General features: G+C 41.6%; 1 protein-coding gene across 1 annotated transcript; it reads right to left on the bottom strand.

Annotated features, from left to right (window-relative positions):
• Window positions 1-4,512: 4,512 nt before the first annotated feature.
• On the bottom strand, window positions 4,513-15,010 carry fsd1 (fibronectin type III and SPRY domain containing 1; the record flags this gene model as incomplete). The annotated part of the gene is made up of 13 exons (XM_080728976.1): window positions 4,513-4,755; window positions 6,665-6,753; window positions 7,873-8,124; window positions 9,331-9,413; window positions 9,773-9,920; window positions 10,261-10,359; window positions 10,764-10,973; window positions 11,503-11,624; window positions 12,401-12,423; window positions 12,658-12,759; window positions 13,332-13,463; window positions 14,060-14,155; window positions 14,996-15,010. 13 exons carry the CDS (start codon window positions 15,008-15,010, stop codon window positions 4,645-4,647), a joined length of 1,482 nt encoding a protein of 493 aa, XP_080585102.1. The 3' UTR covers window positions 4,513-4,644.
• Window positions 15,011-21,181: the final 6,171 nt, after the last annotated feature.

Here is a 21,181-nt window from a genome sequence, read left to right as displayed (position 1 = left end):
ACTGCTGATGCTTACAGCAAGGGGACTTCAACGTTTTCAGGCTAAGGACCCCTTAGTTGAGAAAGAGATGAAGAGGGACCCCCACAACCTCTTCATAGATTCCATATCGTTTCATTTCAGATACATATTTAACCACTTGAACCGTCAATACTTCACTTGACATTTCACTCTGTACTTAGCCTGCTCTTTTTCCCCTCTACGCCAAACGTCATCAACGAAAATAGCCGATCTGCTATTTTTGGCTAAAGTTCTCAGGATATATGGACGCTAGGATTCAAGTGGTTAATATAAAAAAGGAGAAACATTCTTCTATCACACAAAGATTTGGAGGACCCCCTGTAGTAACTCTGAGGACCCCCTAGGGGTCCCGGACCCCCTGTTGAAGACCCTTGGCTTACAGTATGTGTGTGTACAGTACAGTCACTTTTTCAATAACCAAGTTCTGCATGGTAAACACAGTATAAAAAATAAAACATAAATAACATTCATATCAAGCTAAAATAAATTGGATGTTCTCTTTGTTCGCTTATCCCATGCTTTCTCGGATAGTCATAGGATATTGTAAATAACTTTATTGTCAAGTCTAGATTTTGCCAATAGTTTTAAACATTGGACAATATAATGGACAATAAAATACAAATTGCTAGTGATTGCCAGTTTATGAGAATTGAGCAAAGGCCTTTGAAATTAAATATGGGTATATACTCTATCTGCCTCTATCCTGTCCCTCCTGGCTTTCTAAATGGAATCTAATGCCAGAAATGCCTTCAAATCATCTTTAAACACAACATTCCTCATATTTTGACACACATCCTTGTCCCTTTAGCCATCACAGAGGAGCTGAGACAAAAGCTGGAAAAGAGACGAACGATGTCATAGGGACCTCTTCTGGTGGGGACATCAACTAGCCGTCTTCTTCTGCCACGCCTCAGAACTATACAGGCCCATAACATAACCAGGAGGACATCTCCCTGCAAGAACTCTAGACACACAACAAGGTATTGCTCTGGTGTTAGTTGGCTGAGTCTGAGACCCAGTCTGAGACTGGTTACCTCTCGATGAAACTGAATGAGAGGCCCGTCTCTCTTCCCGGCCTCCCAGGGGCGTCACAATGGGGGGACAAGTGTGACTGAGTTACAAGGACCCAATGTGGAGGGGCCTTAATTATTTTATACTTTAGCTATTGAAAAATAGCAGATATACAAGCTCACAGCGCAGCACTGCAAGGTTGTAGACCTGCCATTTTTGAAAACTCGTGAAAATGTGTGCAAATCTTTGAATGTATGTATTTTTTTAAGCAAATTCTTTTGTTTAAGCGGCCCAAATACATATCATTTTGGGGGTCCTTCACATGAAAAGGTTTGAGCATACTGACATAGACACATAGGTTTTTCAAAAAACCTTAGAAGGATTTTGAAGACATTTATAGAATCGGGTCAAAAATATTCAAAGACACATTTTCAAGATTTTTTAAAAATAGCCGATCTACAAGCTCGCGGCCGGGCTGTGTGCTTTTATATCAGCAATTCTTCAATAGTTAAAGCACAGCATAATGCGTAATAATGCGTTCCCAGTCTAAATGGGTTAACCCCCCCCCCCCCATGAACAACATTCATGGGGGGCCCACAGTGAATCCTTGTACCCAGGGCCCAGATCTTGGTGTGACACCCCCGTTCCCAGCCTCCAGTATACTGACTATTTTTCAGGTGAAAATACACCCTGTGGTGGGGATTCCCACATTCCAGAGTGTGACGTAAGAGCAATAAAGGCCACCGTGAGAATATGGTCCACTGCATTGCTGCTCTGCACTGTGCCTCCTTCACATCTTGGCAGGGGATCAGTCCTAATCCTCTGCAGACCTGTCAGCGGCCCATCAGTCCAGAAGATAAAACACCTCAATCGATTCCCTGTCGTTGGAAACTCACTTGCAAATGAAGTGACAGTAAATAGCATTGTACACTTGTACAGTACATGTCTCATTATCCTCACTCTGTTCCTGTACGTTTTGCACATATCATTTCCAAGGAAATTAAGGAAAACAGGTTCTTCTTTTTTAATATATATATTTCAATATATTGATTATATAATCAATACTTTATATTATATACTGCATATATTTTTTACCTATCAGTGTTGTTTGTTTCTGCTGGTTTGTACATTTTAAGGACTGGAAATCCAATTTTATATTTGCTAAGTTTTTCTCTTATGTCAGAGGTGTGCCTTTCCTTTTTTATACCATGTACCTCATAATATTACCGTTTCCATAAAGTTGATTATGAATAAATATGTGTACCGGTATATTATACGTTTTATTTGTGGTGAATGTAATTTGTGAATTCCTGACCTTTACTTTTTTTGTTGTTGTAACTTGTAACATCTATCAACCTTTGTCTAAGAGGGATGCATAGTAACTGAGGATCCACAAGGTGCTCTAACTCCTTTATTACCTCAATTTGACTCATACATTATAGTGGAAAAAAATAACTATTTACAATACATTGTGAAATCATTTTAGCATATGAAATAACGTTAAAATAACTCTCAACTTTAAAGCATTGCAAGGCTACAGATATCCAGAGGACGCATATGTACAGACAGAGCAACATGACACCTCATACTGTGTAACATTTAAGCAATGCAGAGGTCAAGTGGCAGACAAATAAAGACTTAAGAACATTAGTAACCCCCTGTAAGAATTCTTTCTCACCCAACTAGACCTCTAACCTGGCTAACGGATATATAAAGACAGAGCTTAGTTGATGCTTTGAGTTAGCTCTTCGATATAAACAATGGTTCTCAACTCTAGCGCTGTACTGCCCTGATCTCTCTCACCGAAGAACCTTTTTGACCACCTGGGATACCAGATGAAAGCAATTTAGTCACTGGCAGAGTAGAAAGCTTGCACAGGAGTTCAGAACCACTGATAGACAATAGGCATTAGGCAATAAGGCTCCTAATAGCTGCTCTCTTTAGGAAATACAAGCAAGATATGAGGTTGACAAACATGTACACATACAGGCATTATGCATAATGTATACTGCGCCACACAACCCTTTTGATACCTGCCACTCGCTAAAAACGTTTTTTAACTGTTTTTCACATCAAAATGTATATTGTTTGTCGAGCGACAATCACCGAAGATTTGTGCAACAAATAATAATCGCTTATTCAATGTACAGTACAGAATAGATCTTGGGTGAGTAGAATTTGTACAGTACAGTATGTCAAGTTATCTCCAGAATATGGCATCCATGTTACTGGTACCACTCAGTGATTCTTCTTACCACAAGTGAAAACACAACCTCTAGAAAACAGACTCGAGTCATGATATGGCATCCAGTTTGACACAAAATGACTTCAAATTGCAGGCTACGCTGAGTGTGTAGTAGGCTTAAGTGATCCAGTTTGCTGCACACAAAGTGGGGTGGGACCAAAAAAGAAATTGCAGCACATACATACAGCTGGCGAAAACTGACCTCTGTATAAGTAATACAACACCACAACTCAAATTATGTGTTATTAGTTAGTCTTAATGTCAGACCTCATAATAAACTAGTGCTGGCAAAAGTAGGGTTTAATACATTCCTGGTTCAGTAATGAACTACAGTTAATCAAGTTCCACCGTCTACAAGCAGATCATTATTAAGATTACATATGTAGATTTGCTGAGTGTGCTGAGATTAGCAATTACATAGAAAATTAAAGGTATAATATAATATTCGTAACACTGACTACTGTGATGAAGATTACTACGCGACTACTTTACGACATGGTTATATGGACACGGACACATTGTTTCAATTGAGCTAACATAGGAAGATTTTCAGATATTGCATTGAAATGTTGACATAGCAATATGCTATGGATCTCTCTATTTGGCCTTTAATGCTGAATGCGAGATTACTGTAGGTAGGAAGGCACAGAGTTAATGAGCAGATCAGTGTTTCTCAAAGTGGATTGGGGGATCTAAATGGACCCATACAAGTCTGTAACTCTGACAGTGTACAAATGGAACCAAATGGACCCTAAAGGGTCCATTTGGTTCCATTTGTACACTGTCAGAGTTAAGGGGAGACCTTGAAACGTAAAAGTTTGAGAAACACTGGGTTAGATGATGAGAGGCCCCCGGCCCCCCACCTGCAGCTGGCTGCATGACAGTATGGTGACAGTATGGTGACAGGACTGGTGAACATGAAGTGGGAGAGCAGCGGCCAGCGCCAGAAGAAATCAATGCTCTAGCAGCAGTGGGACAGTGCTGAATGAAATATGCGACGAGCAGCTACTATCTATTCTAGTCAAAACTACCGTTTACCGATTCTCCGTGGCATCACAACGTCCAGAGTCCTAGAACTGCATAGAGTTCTGCCACTGACTGGGAGGATATTTAGATTACTTATTATTACCCCTCCACAACTTTTTTTTTGTCATGCAGCGTCGACAATGTGTCGGGGGACTACCTTTAAACTCCATTATGCCAGTGATATGATGACTCTTTTACGATATGGTTTCGAACCACAGCCAGGGGCAGAGAGACAGTTGTGCAGCAGGTGATTGGCTGAGCAGAGCAGAACGGAGCGGGGCAGGGCTAGCGTTCAGCCAGCTGTGGGTGTGGGAAGGAGGGAGAGGGGAGGGGGTGTTCTGGGACTAGGTGAGGCTGGCGTTGGAGCTGCTGGTACCGCTGTTCTTCCTCTGGCCGCTCTGCACCAGGCTGGGGACCTGGAGGCCCGTCTGTACTGAGAAACTACCGTTCCACACCTGCAGGAGGCAGCAGAGGGGAGATGGTTAGAACCACAATGCCATGATAAAGGAGAACATGCAGAGCAACTGGGTTCTATTATATCAGGGTGGAAGAAGTGTTCACATGCTAACAGTGAAAATACTCCATTGCTGGAAAATGATAATATTAATCAAGTACAAGTAACGTAAGTATTAGTAGCAAAATACATACTAAAGTACTAAAGTATTTAAGTATCCAGAATTCATACTAATGAAAATACCGGATCTACAAGCTCACAAATGCATGGCACACACCAGTTATGATTATTTACATATAATATAAATAAATAACCATAACAGTGACTGTGTGCTATGCATGTGTGAGCTTGTATATTATATAGCAGTATTATACTACCGTAGGTCCTCCTAAGTGATTAGGGTACCTTCCCATTGAAAAGCATTGGCAGAATCCACTGCATAGAATCAATGTTTGGTGCAACCGTCACGTTTTCATGTCAAGGACCCCTAGAATGATATGTATTTGGCCGCAGTCTGCATCTCAAAATATGTTGTTCCAGGGACCCCGAGGAAGAAAGATTTGAGTTACAAAATGTTTGCTTTAAAAATATATATATATTCAAAGATTTGCACACATTTACAAGCTCGCAGCGCTGCAAAGTGCTGCGCTGTGAGCTTGTATATCTGCTATTTCTCAATAGCTATAAAGTATAAAATAATTCCAGGTCTCAATGGGTCAATAGACCGGACACGCACACTGATTAGTTTTTGTGTAGTGTCGTGCCGTGTGACCAGCCCTCCCATCTCGGTCCGGTCTGAGTGGAGGTGGCGTGAACAGAATGGACGTGGCTAAACTGTGAATGATTGGTGACGAAGCACATTAGGACCAGGGACGGTCTGTGTGTTTTCTTTTCTATGGCCCAGACCCATTCTATCCACTTTTCACTTCAAAAGTCGCTTGGGGTTAACTTCTGATAAAGCATACCTGAGTTCACACCCACATGTTTCTCAGAACCATGTTTGTTTCCATCTGCTGCTGTGCATGATGAAAAGTGTGCTTATTTTCCAGTGCTGCTGACGACTTCATTGGCTATTTATGTGCCTTTTGGGTCAGCTGTAAGGCCTAGGCTATACGGATCTGGATTTTTCATATATTCCGGTTTTTCAGATATCCACATAGAAATATATCTAGGTCCACATGACAAAGATATCTAGGTCTAAAATAATCTGAGTCTCCAGACCTCCACTAGGGGGACAGTCACACACACACAGTAAAGTCTTCAGAGATATCCGTGTTCCATGCCTACACGGATCCAATGAATCGGATATTTTTCAATGTCTTCACTTATTTATCCGGTTTAAAAAATATCCAGTTTCGCGGCCGAAATATCCAGCTGCAATGTGGCTGCAAGCCCCAATAACACAAAGAAATGTCTAGCTTCAGAAATATCCAGCTCCGTGTGGCTGGCACCTTAGCACCTATCATAATCTGAATACTTTTGAGTTTAGCGTGTCAGTTCCCTTGTTTCTTGGTAAACCAGACTTAAAAGTAGAAAGACCTAGCCTAGCCTCTGTCTTGAATAACAGCAGGGTGTGCAGCAACTGTGGTTCAGCAAGAGATAAATGAGGAAATAAATTGCACTTTCTCCAATGAAGGATATCAGGTGCTCAGGCTCCTACTGTATGTGTACACATGTCTGCTGGAAGACTACTGGATGTGGACCGTAGAAACATTGAATTGTTCCTTATTTTCCTACTGTGTCATTTCATCAACTAGCGGTCAAAACGACGACGGATACCTTTAATGTAAACCTTCGCCATACAATTGAGACTATTACACTTTTGTCAGTAGTTGTACGTAACAGCCAGTCAGTATCAAGGGCATTCTTCTATGCCATATAATAACTCAAAATAACAGGGTAACTCTCACCATAAAGGCTGGTATTAGTGGCTGCTGGAACTTGGCTCTGAAGGTGTGCATCAGCTGCTTAGTTTTGCTATTGTAGAAGGAGAGAACACCTGCCCAGAGAAAAACAGAAGAGTCATCGTCATTGCCACAGAAATTACAGACAGGTCATGGAAATGGAGCACTTTGGTTACACAAGTCCCTTTGTGTAACCATTCTCATCACAATGCGTGTCATTAATTCATAATAACATAATAACAATAGTCAGACAGGCTAAAAAAGAACACAGTTTTACAAAACTTAGACAGGATGTTTTAGGTGAATAATCAGCTGCTGGAGAAAAAGACTGTCAGCAATATTTTTTGCTGACTAGTAATGCTATGTGTGGCCCAATAAGCCTAATATGAGCAGTTCTGTCTTTGCAGCAACTGTGAGAAATCTAGAGGTGCAAAGAAAGAGAGAAAGAGAGAGAGAGAGAGAGAGAGAGAGAGAGAGAGAGAAAAGAAAACAAGTGAGCACACGTCAACCTAGAGGTGCATAGCAAGGATGGGACGATAATCGTTATTATCGTATATCGTGATAAAAAAACAATCACGATAATCGTATCGTGGAGATTTAAATTGGCTGTTTTGAAATTGTCCTCTGTCACGCACTGGGATCAATTCATCTTTTATTTGCTGAGCTGCATATCTGGTACCACTTAAACCTGCTAAAACAGACTTTTTTCCCTTTATTTCACTCTACCAACTCTCTTTGATCCACAAGCTCACAATGTGTGGAACGCGACGCATTGTGAGCTTGTTGATTGGCTATTTTTTGGCAAATGAAAGGCCGCAGGATAATGGATGTTGGGGTTATTTTGATTATCGCGATATCATAAAATGCAATTTCTTTGGTCACAATAATCGTGACATGAAATGTCCCATCCCCTTATGCTTACTTACTTATATGCTTACTACACACACACACACACACACACACACACACACACACACACACACACACACACACACACAGACAGCCTCCTTACACTAGGTTTGCATTGCTTTGCTGCTCAACTAAAACTAAAACCGAATTAAATTATTCAGAGAATTCCTACAGAGAATACTTCACCAGGACACATGAGACAGTCTCTCTATACTCTCTTACAGTATACGATATGTTTATTACTTCACTTAAACTTCAAACTACTGTTTTCCTTCTCGATACTTGGTTTGTGCATGTGGTTATACCTTCTTCGTAGTTGCAGTAGACCCCTATGCGGTCGGGGATGGGACAGTCCAGGGTCCGTGCCTTGTTGTTGTGCTTTGCCGTGAGGCTCTGCTGGAGCCAGTTGTTCAGGTGGATGCACCAGGAGGCGCCGTTCTTCCCCAGCTGGTCGAATTTACCCAGGCTCCGCAGGGCCACGCCCACGGCGAAGGCCTTGCTCTCCTTGTCGAAGCGCACCTCCCAGTACTGCTGGCCCGCGTCGATCATGGTGTCAGCTGGAGAGTTCACAAGAGTGGAGGATGTGTTTGTGTTTGTATATCGTCGTTGTCGGGTGAAAACCTTGTATGTCCAAAACCGTTCGTTTTGCATTTATCATTTAAAAATGATTCAAACTAGTGAAAACAGCCGATCTACAAGCACACAACGCCTCGCACCGCGAGGCGTTGTGTGCTTGTAGATCGGCTGTTTTCACTACTTTTGTGCGACGGCCTTGTGTGATGAAGCAGGGCTTTACTTTGCGAGAGAACGTACAAATTTAAAACTTGGAGATAGGAGGTTTCCACCCGACAACAACGATATATAAATGACTGACTGATACATTTCTAGAATCAGAGTGAGTAACTACCCTCTGCGATACAGTGTTTTTCGGGGAATGTTTCGGCGATATGACCCACATAGAATTTACAATGTAGGCATTTAACAGACGCTCTTAATCCAGAGCCACTTACAATAAGCATTGACAACACAATCGAAATCTAGGATCATCGGTTTAACATTAGAATATAATATAATAATAATAATAATCTGTACATTGAAACTATACACAGCATGACAATGACTTGGCATCTGTCTACATGCTATCAAAATAACATTTTAGCTTTTGCATAAGCCTGCAAGGTGGAGCATTGATTCCTGGCCGGCTGGACCATTTTCTATATGTCATCCCCCCACTCGCTCTACCTTTCCTGTCTCTCTCCACTGCCACTGTCTATAAAATCTAAATGAATGGAGTGCATTGGAGTATAAGTGGATTACTTCAGAATTAGGTTTATTCTTTAAGATGTTATGTTACATAATACATAACCAAAAGAGTGAGACTCTTTACAAAGCTTATATTTCAATGTGCTATCTATTAGTCCCTGCTCAGCACAGTTACTGGAAGACAACCTTTTCAGAGCAGAGAGATGAAGCACAAATCTCCCCCTACAGCAAAAAATAACCTCCAAGGGACAACAGAGGCTTCTATAGGTGGGAGCTGGGATGGTGGTGGGAGGAAAGCAATGCATTCCAACATCAGCGATGGTGTGAGACGGCAAGAAGAACGACATAGGAATGAACAGCAAAGTGGCGTGCTTAAATAGACCGCCAAATTAAGGTCAGCTGCTAGTGATATGTCAGAGTTAGATAGCCCACTGAGTGATGCACATAGCCCACTATAGAACATATCTGCCTGACCTCATTCGTATCATTTGGTAACTTACCCAGCACTGTATAGGATTCGGCTGTGAACCTGTCTCTGCCGACCCGAGCAGTTGGAGCTCTCTTTGGGGACATCAGGGCTGATCTGATAAGAGACAAGACAGAGGACGATGTTGAGGGATAAAGTGGATGGTAGGTATTCATGTCTAACCCTGCAAAAATTGAGATACATAAAATATTGCATACTGCAACTTTAGAGCCAGCATTTACTGACTATGCATTTCTAGTTGTACTGGATATTGATATCACTGGTTGAAATTGAGTCTTTATTGATTTCTTTATAGCTAGTTCCTCAAACACAGAACACAGAAATATGCATGATACAACATAGTCTGACTCTACAAAGACCAAGATTTGTAATTGTTTCAATCTTAGAGAGGGCTCTTAACGTCAATTTATCCCCACGCCCAGGTCAAAGACACTGTAGTCTACATTCAGTCTAACCTGGCTGGGGAGTGCATGGGAGAGTTGGTTCTGTTCTTGTCTTTGCGGATGTCTTGTATCTTTCCACCGCAACTGTCCCACTCCACACTCATGTCCTCCACCTTCAGGTTTTGGTGGGATGTGCCAGAGTCCAGCTTGAACAGGAAAGCTATGGGCAGAAATGAACACAGGTTGAGTTCAGCTTTAAAGATCCCTGTGGGAACGTGAAACCGGAGCTCCCAGAGGGAGAATATCTAAACTCCACTCAGAAAGGCCATGGATGGCTTTGAACCCACACCCTTCTTCATGTGAGGCAACAGTGCTTACCACTGAGCCACCATACCACCAAAGGTGTAAATACAATGTCAACAAACATACAAAAATACATTTCATACAAAAAGTAAACATTTTCATATTAGGAGATTAGTTTTTAGTTAGCAAATTTATGCAGCTCTATATCATATTACTGGCTGCTGAAATAGCTTAGTGTGTATGTCCAAAGCTCTCACCATGTGTCTCAAGCGTGACAGGCTCAGAGAACTCTCCTGCCACAGCCTTGTTGCATGCCTTTACTCTGAACGTTAAGTAGCGGGTGTCAAATCGCAGCCCTGGAAGATAGAACATGAAAATAGTGGTCAGGTCATTTTTTTTTTTTTGTGATCAGAACGCAAGCATCGTAAGGACTAAGAGACACTAGGGGTTTTCCTATGATACAGTCTGACGTGCATCACTCATCACAGTACTTTGTTACCATACATTAGTAGCGTTGAAGCACTTTCTGGGCCTGGGACACAGACACTGTTTGACAAGACATTTCTGAAGCTGCAGCGATGAGTCTCTGTATCATCACCCACTAAGAAGGAAATATACTGTAGCTGACACATTTTATTTTAAAGACTATGTCAGTGAAGAACTAGATAAAAGAGAGGATGAAGCGAGGGGATGACATGCCCGCCAAGGTCATTAGCAGTTTTAGCTGTTTAAACCGTCTCCAGACAAGCTCTCTTAATACCTGTGAGTGTGTGCTCCAGTTCCTGTATCCCTTCCACTACCATCCAGGGATAGTCTTCCCTGAGTCGCGGCGGCCCCTCGTGGTTGGTGCGTCTGTGCTCCAGTATGTAGCTCTCTATCTTGTGGTCAGGTTCCGGTAAGGTCCACACTACCGTCACCGTGTTGTCAATTACCTGGCACTCAGACATCTGGAGCTCAGGAGTGGCCGGCACTGGAGGAGGCAACGGAGAAGACAGTCAGTCTGTCAGGCACAAAATAGCATACTGCATTACCCATGAACAATATGGGTTCCTTTTGAACCTGATCAAGTGTGCCAAACAAAGAGTTTGACTTCTCTGCATTGCAAGCGTCATTAACACACTCTGAATCAGCAACTCTCCGTCTCTATCTGTATTGCTTTATTAATCTGCCATCAGACTGTGTACTTTGGCAATTAAAAAATAGCAGATATACAAGCTCATAGCGTGGCACTCTATGAGCTTATAGATCTGCTATTTTGCCTGGAACAAAATATTTTGAGATGGGGGTCCGCGGTCAAAATACATATAATTCTAGGGGTCCTTGACATTAAAAACGTTGAGCACCACAGATAAAGAAACATACGTTTTTTTTCTTTTCAGAAAAACATTAGGATTTAGAAGACATTTGTAGGTATTTTTCAGGTCTTAATGGATTAATAACACACTGAATCAGAACTCTCTGTCTCTATCTGTGTTCCTTTATTAATGTGCCCATCAGACCTGGGAGGAACTTGATAGCCTGTAGCATCTCTCGCTCCTGGCTGAAGTCAACCATCATGTGACTCATGTTGTCACTGACTTTGGCCTTCAGCGACAGGCGGAAGGCTGGGGCCATTGTCACACTGCAAACAAAGAAAGACACACGCACGCACGTACACACGCGCGCACACACACACACACACACACACACACACACACACACACACACACACACACACACACACACACACACACGCGCGCGCACACAGAGGAAAATAAGTACATCCCACTATTCATCCTGATTACAGTCGGAACTATGATGTCACCATACTGTAGTTGCTCATTACAGTACGGTTACACTGAGTGAAGGCTACTAGTGCTACACAGTAAGATCCTCAAGGTTAATTATCCATTTGTAAATGAACACAGGGGATTATACAGTGTAACTACTACTACTCAGCTGATTGTCCTGATCTACGTACATTACAAGGCTGAGGCAGAGAGGGACCAGCATTGGTTCTAGGAGGGGGTTGACACATGATGGTACAGACATTGAGAGGACAGTGGGAAATGTGGAATGAGCAGAAAATAGAAAATACAAAGAAAATATCATAGTGCTCGTTGTTTAAGGCCGGGATGCAATGGAGTTGCTGCTGCTACTAGTTTGCTGGAATGCATGCACACATACATTAGGAGGTGGCTCGTGGGTTAAAATGGTGGCACTCAACTCCCAGTCCTGGGGGCCCAATGTTCTGCTGGTTTTCTGCCATATATACCGTTAACATCATCATCGCATCAATTAGACGAGTACAACGAAAACCAGCAGCACTCAAAGAGTCCCCAGTACTCAAACTGGGAGGCACTGGGTTAAAGGATGCTACAGGAATGAGGAAGCAAATGGACAGCTGAGTTACAATACCTATCCTTAATGTCTTTGGCCGCCTGGAGACGAAGAAGCAGAGGAGGAAAGGAAATAAGAGAAAGGAGAGAGGGGATACGGAACGAAGAGAATATACTGAGTTGCATCCGTTCAAGTTTTTATCACTTAAAACAAAAAAGCAAGTGTTTGTTAAAACAATACTTGTCAAAACAATTAGGAGAATGAATTCAATCTACTATGACAAGCGACATAAATTCATTCATAGCATTAAAACGCTGCTATGGGCGTCCAGTTACCTGTGTGAAACCGTCTGTCTCTGAGGAGCAGAGTGTTTGGTTAGCCGTCTCCAGTAGCTCCTCTGAGCTCTCCAAGGCTTTGGTACAGGCACTCAGCTGACTCTGAAGAGAACACACGGGGTTAGTACAGCAGACCAAAAAAGTCAAGTTACTTCACTTTAGTACAATAAAACCATTATGTGCACTGTGGTGCGGTTGTGGAGCTGGCTACATCATTTGAGAGTCACGGCCTTGAGGAGTCCTTCGGACATACTGTATGCTGTATAAATTGCAGGAAATTGTCAGGAAGTACATTGATACTAAAATAATACTTTGTGGTGATTTGAAAACTATGTAAGGAAACTTACTGAATAATATTGGGTTTGGTGAAATATATTCTGATGTTTTGGGGCATGCTAAATATACCAAATGTAATTATTAATTATGCATGTCACCCTGACGTGACTTACTAGTTATTACTTACCATAGTGTAATGTTAAAATAGTAATGTGCATAATATGTCTACTGTCTTGAATTCAACTAAGTTGAATAGTTCCTATGGCTGTATAGCTGCTATAGCTAGTAACATTTACTTTAACAATGATAAATGTGAATGCAGCAGTTGATGCTAAGATATACTATTCACAAAATACTCAATAGGGTAAAAGGATAGAACCACTAATGACTTCATGTACCTGTAACTCATATGTTCGGCTGGCTCTCTCCTGTTTGATGCGTGTCATCATTCCCTCCTTCAACTCGTCCAGAACAGTGTGGAGCGAGCTGAATTCAGATTCCAATTCCTCCTGAACACTGGTGGAGTTCGTCTGGCGTAAGCGTGACACAAACATTTTAGTCCTAGGGGGTCCTTCAAATCTTTGTGTGATAGAAACCTTTTTTCTCCTTTTTTATATTAACCACTTGAACCCTAATGTCCATATTCTGAGAACTTTAGCCAAAAATAGCAGCTCTACAAGCTCACAACGCCTCGCGCTGTGAGGTGCTGTGAGCTTGTAGATCGGCTATTCGGCACTCAGCGGTTTGGTGTAGAGGGGGAAAAAGAGCACACTAAGTACAGAGTGAAAGGTCAACTTTATTAAGTATTGACGGTTCAAGTGATTACATATCTGATAACACAAATTGACATGAATCCAACACTGATGATTGTGCTGTCAAACGATGAAACTATATGGAATCTGGGGGTCCTTGTTTTATCTCTTTCAACTAAGGGGTCCTTGGCCTGAAAACGTTGAAGTCCCCTGTTGTAGTAATTTAGTAATGATAGAAAAAGCATCTTTGATCTGAGACTGGTTGTTTGGATGATTATTACTTGAGTGTTGCAACAGGCAACTGATTTACCATTTTCAGATTTTTCTTGCACATTTGCAGATCAATTATCTCAGTTTATATTGTTTAAATGTACCTCTAAGTTATCCAGGCTCTGTTTGAGAGTGCAGATGAAGTTTGTGATCTCCTCATTCTTCAAGGCCAAAGTTGTGGTGATCTTTCGAAGAGATTCCTGCAGGCATAAAGTTACTATGTTTACCTCAGCATCTGATATATGCCTGAGTGGTTAAAACATTCCATGCTGAAACTGACAAACACAATATTGTAACTTCCTAGAGTGTAATTTGTAATGTGTTATTTACATTGCGTATAGTGCAGCGTGGATGAAAAACAAATGGTTCTACACTCAGGCCAGGGAGCAAGGACACTTCATGGGCGGAAGGATGCACATTCATAATTTAATAACGGCCCCACGTATAGAGGAGAACCTTCCTCGACAACCTTGGCAAATGACATGACCACTGCATGAGAACCTCCACAAATCTATTATCAAACTGTCCCAAAGACATTGAAGACCCACTGATTGTACCAAGATGTTCTCCTTGACGGGAGAAGGGATGCCCAAAGGGCCCTGCCGTCAGGATAAAACAGTTCCAGACAGTATAAAGTATGTCGCACTGATGGCATATAATTAAGATAGAGGATCTAGTCGATGTGTTAGCTATCATAGTGTGGAACCTGCACACAACGTTTAAGAGTCAAGAAGATCGATATGATTTTGGGACCACCCGATCGAGGCCAGGCAGTGTTTCTTCGGCAGCTGGACTAATCGGAATATTTTGTTATTTTCCTGTAAGACGAGGACAAATGAGAAATGACTATGATTTAGCATCATTCTTTAATTCATAGCCTTATTAATAAGAGCACATTGTGATTACTTAATAAACAGATCGGCAAAGCCATCTACACACAGACAGTCCCCTCCGCTATACTACCCTTCTTTCTTTGTACAGCAACGCCCCGAAACCAGCATTTACCCCCAGAAACACCTGTTCCCCGAATCTGGTCTTACCTTCTGATCTCCCATCTTGCCGCTCCAATGTAGCGGTACCGGAGTAAGAAGAGAAACAATCGGTAGCCTATTTCCCGACGTCCCTTAGTTTGTGTTTATTTGCGCCACTGGGTTGGTACTGATGCTGCTGCTGCTAGAAGTGCATTGCATCTTCCTCCACCAACGCCTAGGGCCGTAGTGTGTTAATGCGCATGCGTAAGAAGAGGATGCTGGGTAATGATGTTTCTGTGAGATCTTGGTGGGCAAAGCATTTAGCTAAACTAAACCTGCTGTGTAATAATGAAGTAGGCTAGGCTTATAACTTTACAATTACAATTACCCCCCCCCCCCCCCCCCCCCCCCACCACACACACACACACACACACACACACACACACACACACACACACACAGTCTCTCTCTCCCTCCCTCTCCCCCCTTCTTTCTCTCTCTCTCTCTCTCTCTCTCTCTCACACACACACACACACACACACACACACACACACACACACACACAGTCTCTCTCCCACCCCCCTCTCTCTCTATCCCCCCCCCCCCCCCCACTCTCTCTCTCTCTCACTCACACACACACACGCACGCACGCGCACACACACACACACACACACACACACACACACACACACACACACACACACACACACACAGAGAGAGAGAGAGAGAGAGAGAGAGAGAGAGAGAGAGAGAGAGAGAGAGAGAGAGAGAGAGAGGGAGAGAGAGAGAGAGAGACCTACTCAAATCTAGCCTGAATCAGAACTGTGTCACATCCAGATTGGAATCTGACCATTTAAACCAATCAGATTCCAATCTGGATGTGACTCAGATCTGATTCAGGCTACAGTTGACTGCAGTCCAAATCTAGCCCAATAAGCCCAGTAACCTGTCCTGCTAATTGGCTAAGGAGGGTTTTCACATCATGTTAATTGCTGAGAAGGGATTTCCCAGTATAGGCATATGCCTTGGAGTTGGCAGGGTTATTATTTGCAATGGGAAATGCTTAGGGGGATATAAGTGTTAAGTGTAATACATTTTGATCTATTCTCATTTAGCCATTTATTATTTTATGTTAGATAATTTGGAGAACACCTTGAGCAGAGGTAGTTGCAGTGGACAGGTTGGTGAAATAAAGTGTAAATAAAGTTTGAAATAAAAGAGAATCCTTATAGCCAGAAATCAGTCAGTCATGTGGTACAAAATATTTTGTACGACAGACGGCGCAATGTTTTCGGTTGTGGCCCCCATAGGCTCCACAAGAGTCAAGTGTGGAGTATAGTGTGAGACAAAGGAATTGTTTTATAGCATGACACCAAACAGAGTAGACTTTTCCCCCTTGTTTTCACTTCAGGTTTCAGTCATTGCCGTTGTGGCATAGGCCTACTGCATGATAGTGAGGTTTTTGAACCTATGCGTTTCCACTGGTAATCACTGTCAGATGTTATTTAACTTCTAATTAACTTCTAAAGTTAACTTACCTATACTCTTGATGATATCTAAGGCAAGGCAAGTTTATTTGTATAACAAATTTCAAGGCATTTCTAAGTGCCGTGTCCAAAACATGAAGCATCATGGCATTAGGACACAGAGCATTAGTGCAAAAGGAAAACAATATGTAGTAGGGAACTGAAATCTAGGTCGAGGTTTCTAAAGATGTATCATATGAAACCGCCCAGCCACGTCTTTGTTCTCTATGATCTCCTTTCTGTTATGACTCTGACACGCTTTGACATTATGAACATTAACCTCGTTACTAGTGTGTTACAACAAACTCATATTCTACAAGTATTTCAGACCCATTAGGACAGTTTAACTTCTGAGAAACTTTGCATGATATTACTTATAAGAAGTTGGAACCGTTACTTTATTTTAGGTTTCACATTCTTCTTTGGTTGTATTCTTGTTGTTGCAGCAAGGAAGTTAAACTCGCACTGTAGTTCTCAGTGGTCATGGTGGAAGGTAATTAAGTACATTTTACTCAAGTAAAAAAAAAATCTGAGTACTTCTTCCACCACTGGCACTAGTCATACAGCGTGAGCTTGGATCTCCCTCTCTGTAGTGAGAGTAGGAAACTGTGTTTTAGCACCAAACCCACAGAAAGAACCCTCTCTATAGTGTGGGTGTGTGTGTGTGTGTGTGTGTGAGTCACATTTAATGTAATGTGACAACACACTTACGGTATTCTGCCAGCCCCCTCATGAATACATGTGCAGGCCTACAGGTACTGTATGTCTGTTTGTGATCCACCTACAACGGCTGTATTTTGACAGGATGTGCACAATGCACGTATCACAGCTTGCTTGTGCTATAGACCTGAGACCTCTTTAGATGAAACAATGGTGTGTGTGTGTGTGTGTGTGTGTGTGTGTGTGTGTGCGTGCGTGCGTGCGTGCGTGCGTGCGTGCGTGCGTGCGTGCGTGCGTGCGAGCGTGCGTGCGTGCGAGCGTCCGTGCGTGCCTGCACTTGCATATGCGGACATGCATTTGTAAGTGCATTTAATGGTGCTTTCAGTTACTTTTGCACACCCCACCATAGCCACCCCGGACCTGACTTCGTGAGTGTCCTCTAGTCTAGTACAGTAGGCCTCCACAAACCCCTCCTCCCACCAACACCCACCCACAGTGTTTCCTCTCTCTACATTCGAGAGACAGTAAAGTAACAGAGACACAATGATTCTGATGAGAGCGTCACCTTTGACATGATAGAATGGGCAACTGGGTAAAGAGGTTAATTCTGCTTTCACTAACAGGTAAGATTCTTACCTTGATGACAGAAAACTAAAACACACAAGAGGATGTAACACTGAGCCTGCTGTCTAAACTATGTTTTGTGAACAGACTTAAATGTCAAGTGTCTTGATCTTATTAAAGTTATGAAAATGGAGAGATCATTTGTAATAGCAATGTTTTGGAGGAATATGTTTTATTGTATATTGTTTGAGCTTCTTGCATCTAATATAATATTAAATACCACTATCAACTATTGTATTCTGACTAACTGTCTGTCTGTCTGTCTGTCTGTCTGTCTGTCTGTCTGTCTGTCTGTCTGTCTGTCTGTCTGTCTGTCTGTCTGTCTGTCTGTCTGTCTGTCTTTTCTCCATCAGCCTTAGTGAATTCAGATCCAAATTCTCCACCAAGGCAAGAACAAGTTCCTCTTGGCTCAACTCTCACTCTAAGCTGCAGTTTTAAGCCTGCTGATAGAGTAGTGGTGAACTGGTGTTTTACTAACTCTACTGAACCATCAAACATCTGCTCTCACATGCTCACCACTAAAACCTATTTGAAAAATGAAAAGCCACAGTCTTTATATAAACTTACAAATGTTTCAAGCAATGACAGTGGCTGGTACTTTTGCAAAATCACAGAAGATTTACCTGCATTTTCTCAATACTACAGCAATGGAACACATGTAAATATTTCTGGTAAGTATTCATTGAATAAGAGCTGTGCTGTTATAGAATAATTAATGTTTTTCATGTACTTCTTATGGCTTGCTATAAATGCATAAATATTTCTCATGACGCCAGATAGCACAGTGGAAGGTACGACCAATTTGTATGTCAGTGTCATGATGCCTATACAGAAGGTGCGAGTATGTACCGGTATTTGTGTGTATGTGTACATATTTCATACCCAGTGCATTTGCCAAGTAAGCACCATGTAAATGTGAGTCTTATTGCAATGTAAAAGAGTTTCTTAACCCCAAATTTAAAAACAAACTTCCAAATGTCATGTCACTTCTTTCTCCATAACAGCAAAGAGTGAAATGGAAGGTACAACTTTAATGGTGACTAAACAAGGTGTGTGTATGTACATGCTTGTGTGTGAGAGAGAGAATATGTACACATACATGCTTTAATACATGCTCGTAATGAAAACATACAGCTAATAATTTCACCACCCATGCAGTGATCAAGTTGATACATGAAGGCAGCGATCTTATTTTTGTGTTTGAAGTGACCAGAAATAAAACCATCTATCTATAGCTACAGTATAAGATACAACATCTACAGTATCTCTGTGTGTGTGTGTTTATATATATATTGTTGTCTGTTTTCCACAGAAACTCCTCCTCCCACTGGTCCTACCAAAGATGGGCTCCAGCTCTATGGCTGGAGGTTCTGGGTAATATTGGGAGCATCGAGTCTTGTCCTGATTGCACTTTTAGCTCTTTTAGCCATCCTCTGTGTTGTGCTGAGAAGACGACGACGCAGAAACAAAGGTATCTATCTATCTTCCTTTTTGATCTTCTAAAACAGTGGTTTTCAACCTTTTTCATATCATGGTCCTTTATTTATTCTGCATTTTAGCCACGGACCACCATTTGATGAGATGTCGCCTATTAGACCCAAAACGTAGAATATTTTTTTCATCATTGGTAAAGGGTTTGTCCATAATTCCATATACCGTATGGACCTGTCCATTTGGTTCCATTTTACACTCTCAAGAGTTTAAGAGCTATAAGGGTCCATTTGGTTACCAACTCTCCGTCATTTAGCTGGGGACCACCTGGAACCCCCTCAAGGACCACTGGTTGAAAACCACTGTTCTAAAATGTGTTTGGAAAGGGTTGGTGTAAATTTCTACTTTGATCTCAGACTTGATCAGGTAACAGATATCCTTATGTCCAAATGGAAACGTCCCAATACACATCAAATGCAATACATAAAATAAAGAGAGTAAAAAGAAATATAATTTGATTTCACATGCAAAGCTGTAGAATCATTTTATATCTACATACATTGAATACATTTAAATCTATGACCTGAGTGAGTGAGTGAGGAGAGTAAGAAGGTAAGAATAAAAAGAGTGGGGGAGAAGACAATGCAAGAAGAAGCACAGTTCACCCATTTCTCTGTAAAGCAACCCAGCTCATGGCCGATAAGTGTAGAGTGAGAGACAACAAGTGGTCTTGTGGTTTCACAGCTCAGCATGAGCAGGTTAGATGTAGGGCAGATGATATTATATGACTGTGTCTGTGTGTGGTTAGAGGAAAGTCTCACTTCTGTATACTCTTTGCAGAAGAGACTCGCACGACCCCATAGACATCATGTGGGATGACTTATGTGCTGAATGTGCAATTAGGTCTAGCAGTTAACCATTCTTTCTTTCAAATCACTTTTTAAAACCTAAAACCTGACTTAACGCTTTTTTTTAGATGTCTTTTTTTTCTCTTTATTTTATCATTTTAACCTATGTTTTGTTTAGTTCTATTGTTTTGCCCACCACTTTATCAACTTTATTGTGTGGTAGTGGCCTATCTGGTTTTTACTTGTTTCATTGATTTTGTGTCCATTCATTTGATTATTAATGATTACTGTGATTTATAAATAAATTGTGTATCAATTATTAACCACATGAGCCCTAGCGTCCCTATTCTCACATTCAGTGAAAATAGCAAGCTCAATGCTTTTCATTGTGACACGTGAGCTGGTAGATCTAAGAGATGGTGCATGTAGAGGGAAATACAAACCTAAAATAGGGCTTAACTGTGATGTTTAACTTTAACAGATGAAAACCAATTTGAAACAAATAGGCTGGGACTACATTATTCTTTCTTCTTCACAATAGCAACAATGCATTAACAGAGGCAAAACAAACAATATAATGTTACATTTATATTGTTATATTAAATGCATAAACTGTCTGCTTTTATTAATGTATTTGTATTTTTTCAATTCTTGTCATAGAAAATCCTGTCTATGCTAATACACGTCCAGTGGGGTTACGGTATACCAACAGACCTTCTCCACGTCCTGGGATGCAGTTGGACACTCTGAAGACCATTCCTCCCTCTAGGGACCTTCAGACCCCTAGCCCCTCCAGGAGACTCGAGGCCAAATGGAGCCCAAAGCCATAAACAGGTGGCAGAGTGAGCTAGATCAATGTTCACAAGACATTACCTCCTTGACCCTGAACCACTGACTGTAGCCATGAACCCCAACCTGCCCACCATGACATTCACTGAAGCAAGTGCAAATGAACGATGTGACATGTTGTGAGCTTGTAGATCAGCTATTTTTGCTATTTATTATTTTCACATTTAAATCTGACCAATATGGACGCGAGTTAATGTGGTTAAGAGAAAGAAGAATTGACAAAGAATTATTGACCTTTCAATGTCCATTTCATTCCACTAGATGGCATAATGCATATTGTTTTCAGACCATGGAGTTGCAGCAGTGCAACTTTCAGC

Source organism: Nannobrachium achirus (assembly GCF_963921795.1).
Source record: "Nannobrachium achirus genome assembly, chromosome: 1".
Taxonomy (NCBI): Eukaryota; Metazoa; Chordata; class Actinopteri; order Myctophiformes; family Myctophidae; genus Nannobrachium; species Nannobrachium achirus.
Note: the sequence above shows the minus strand (reverse complement) of the source record. Positions and strands in the feature narration are given on the sequence as shown.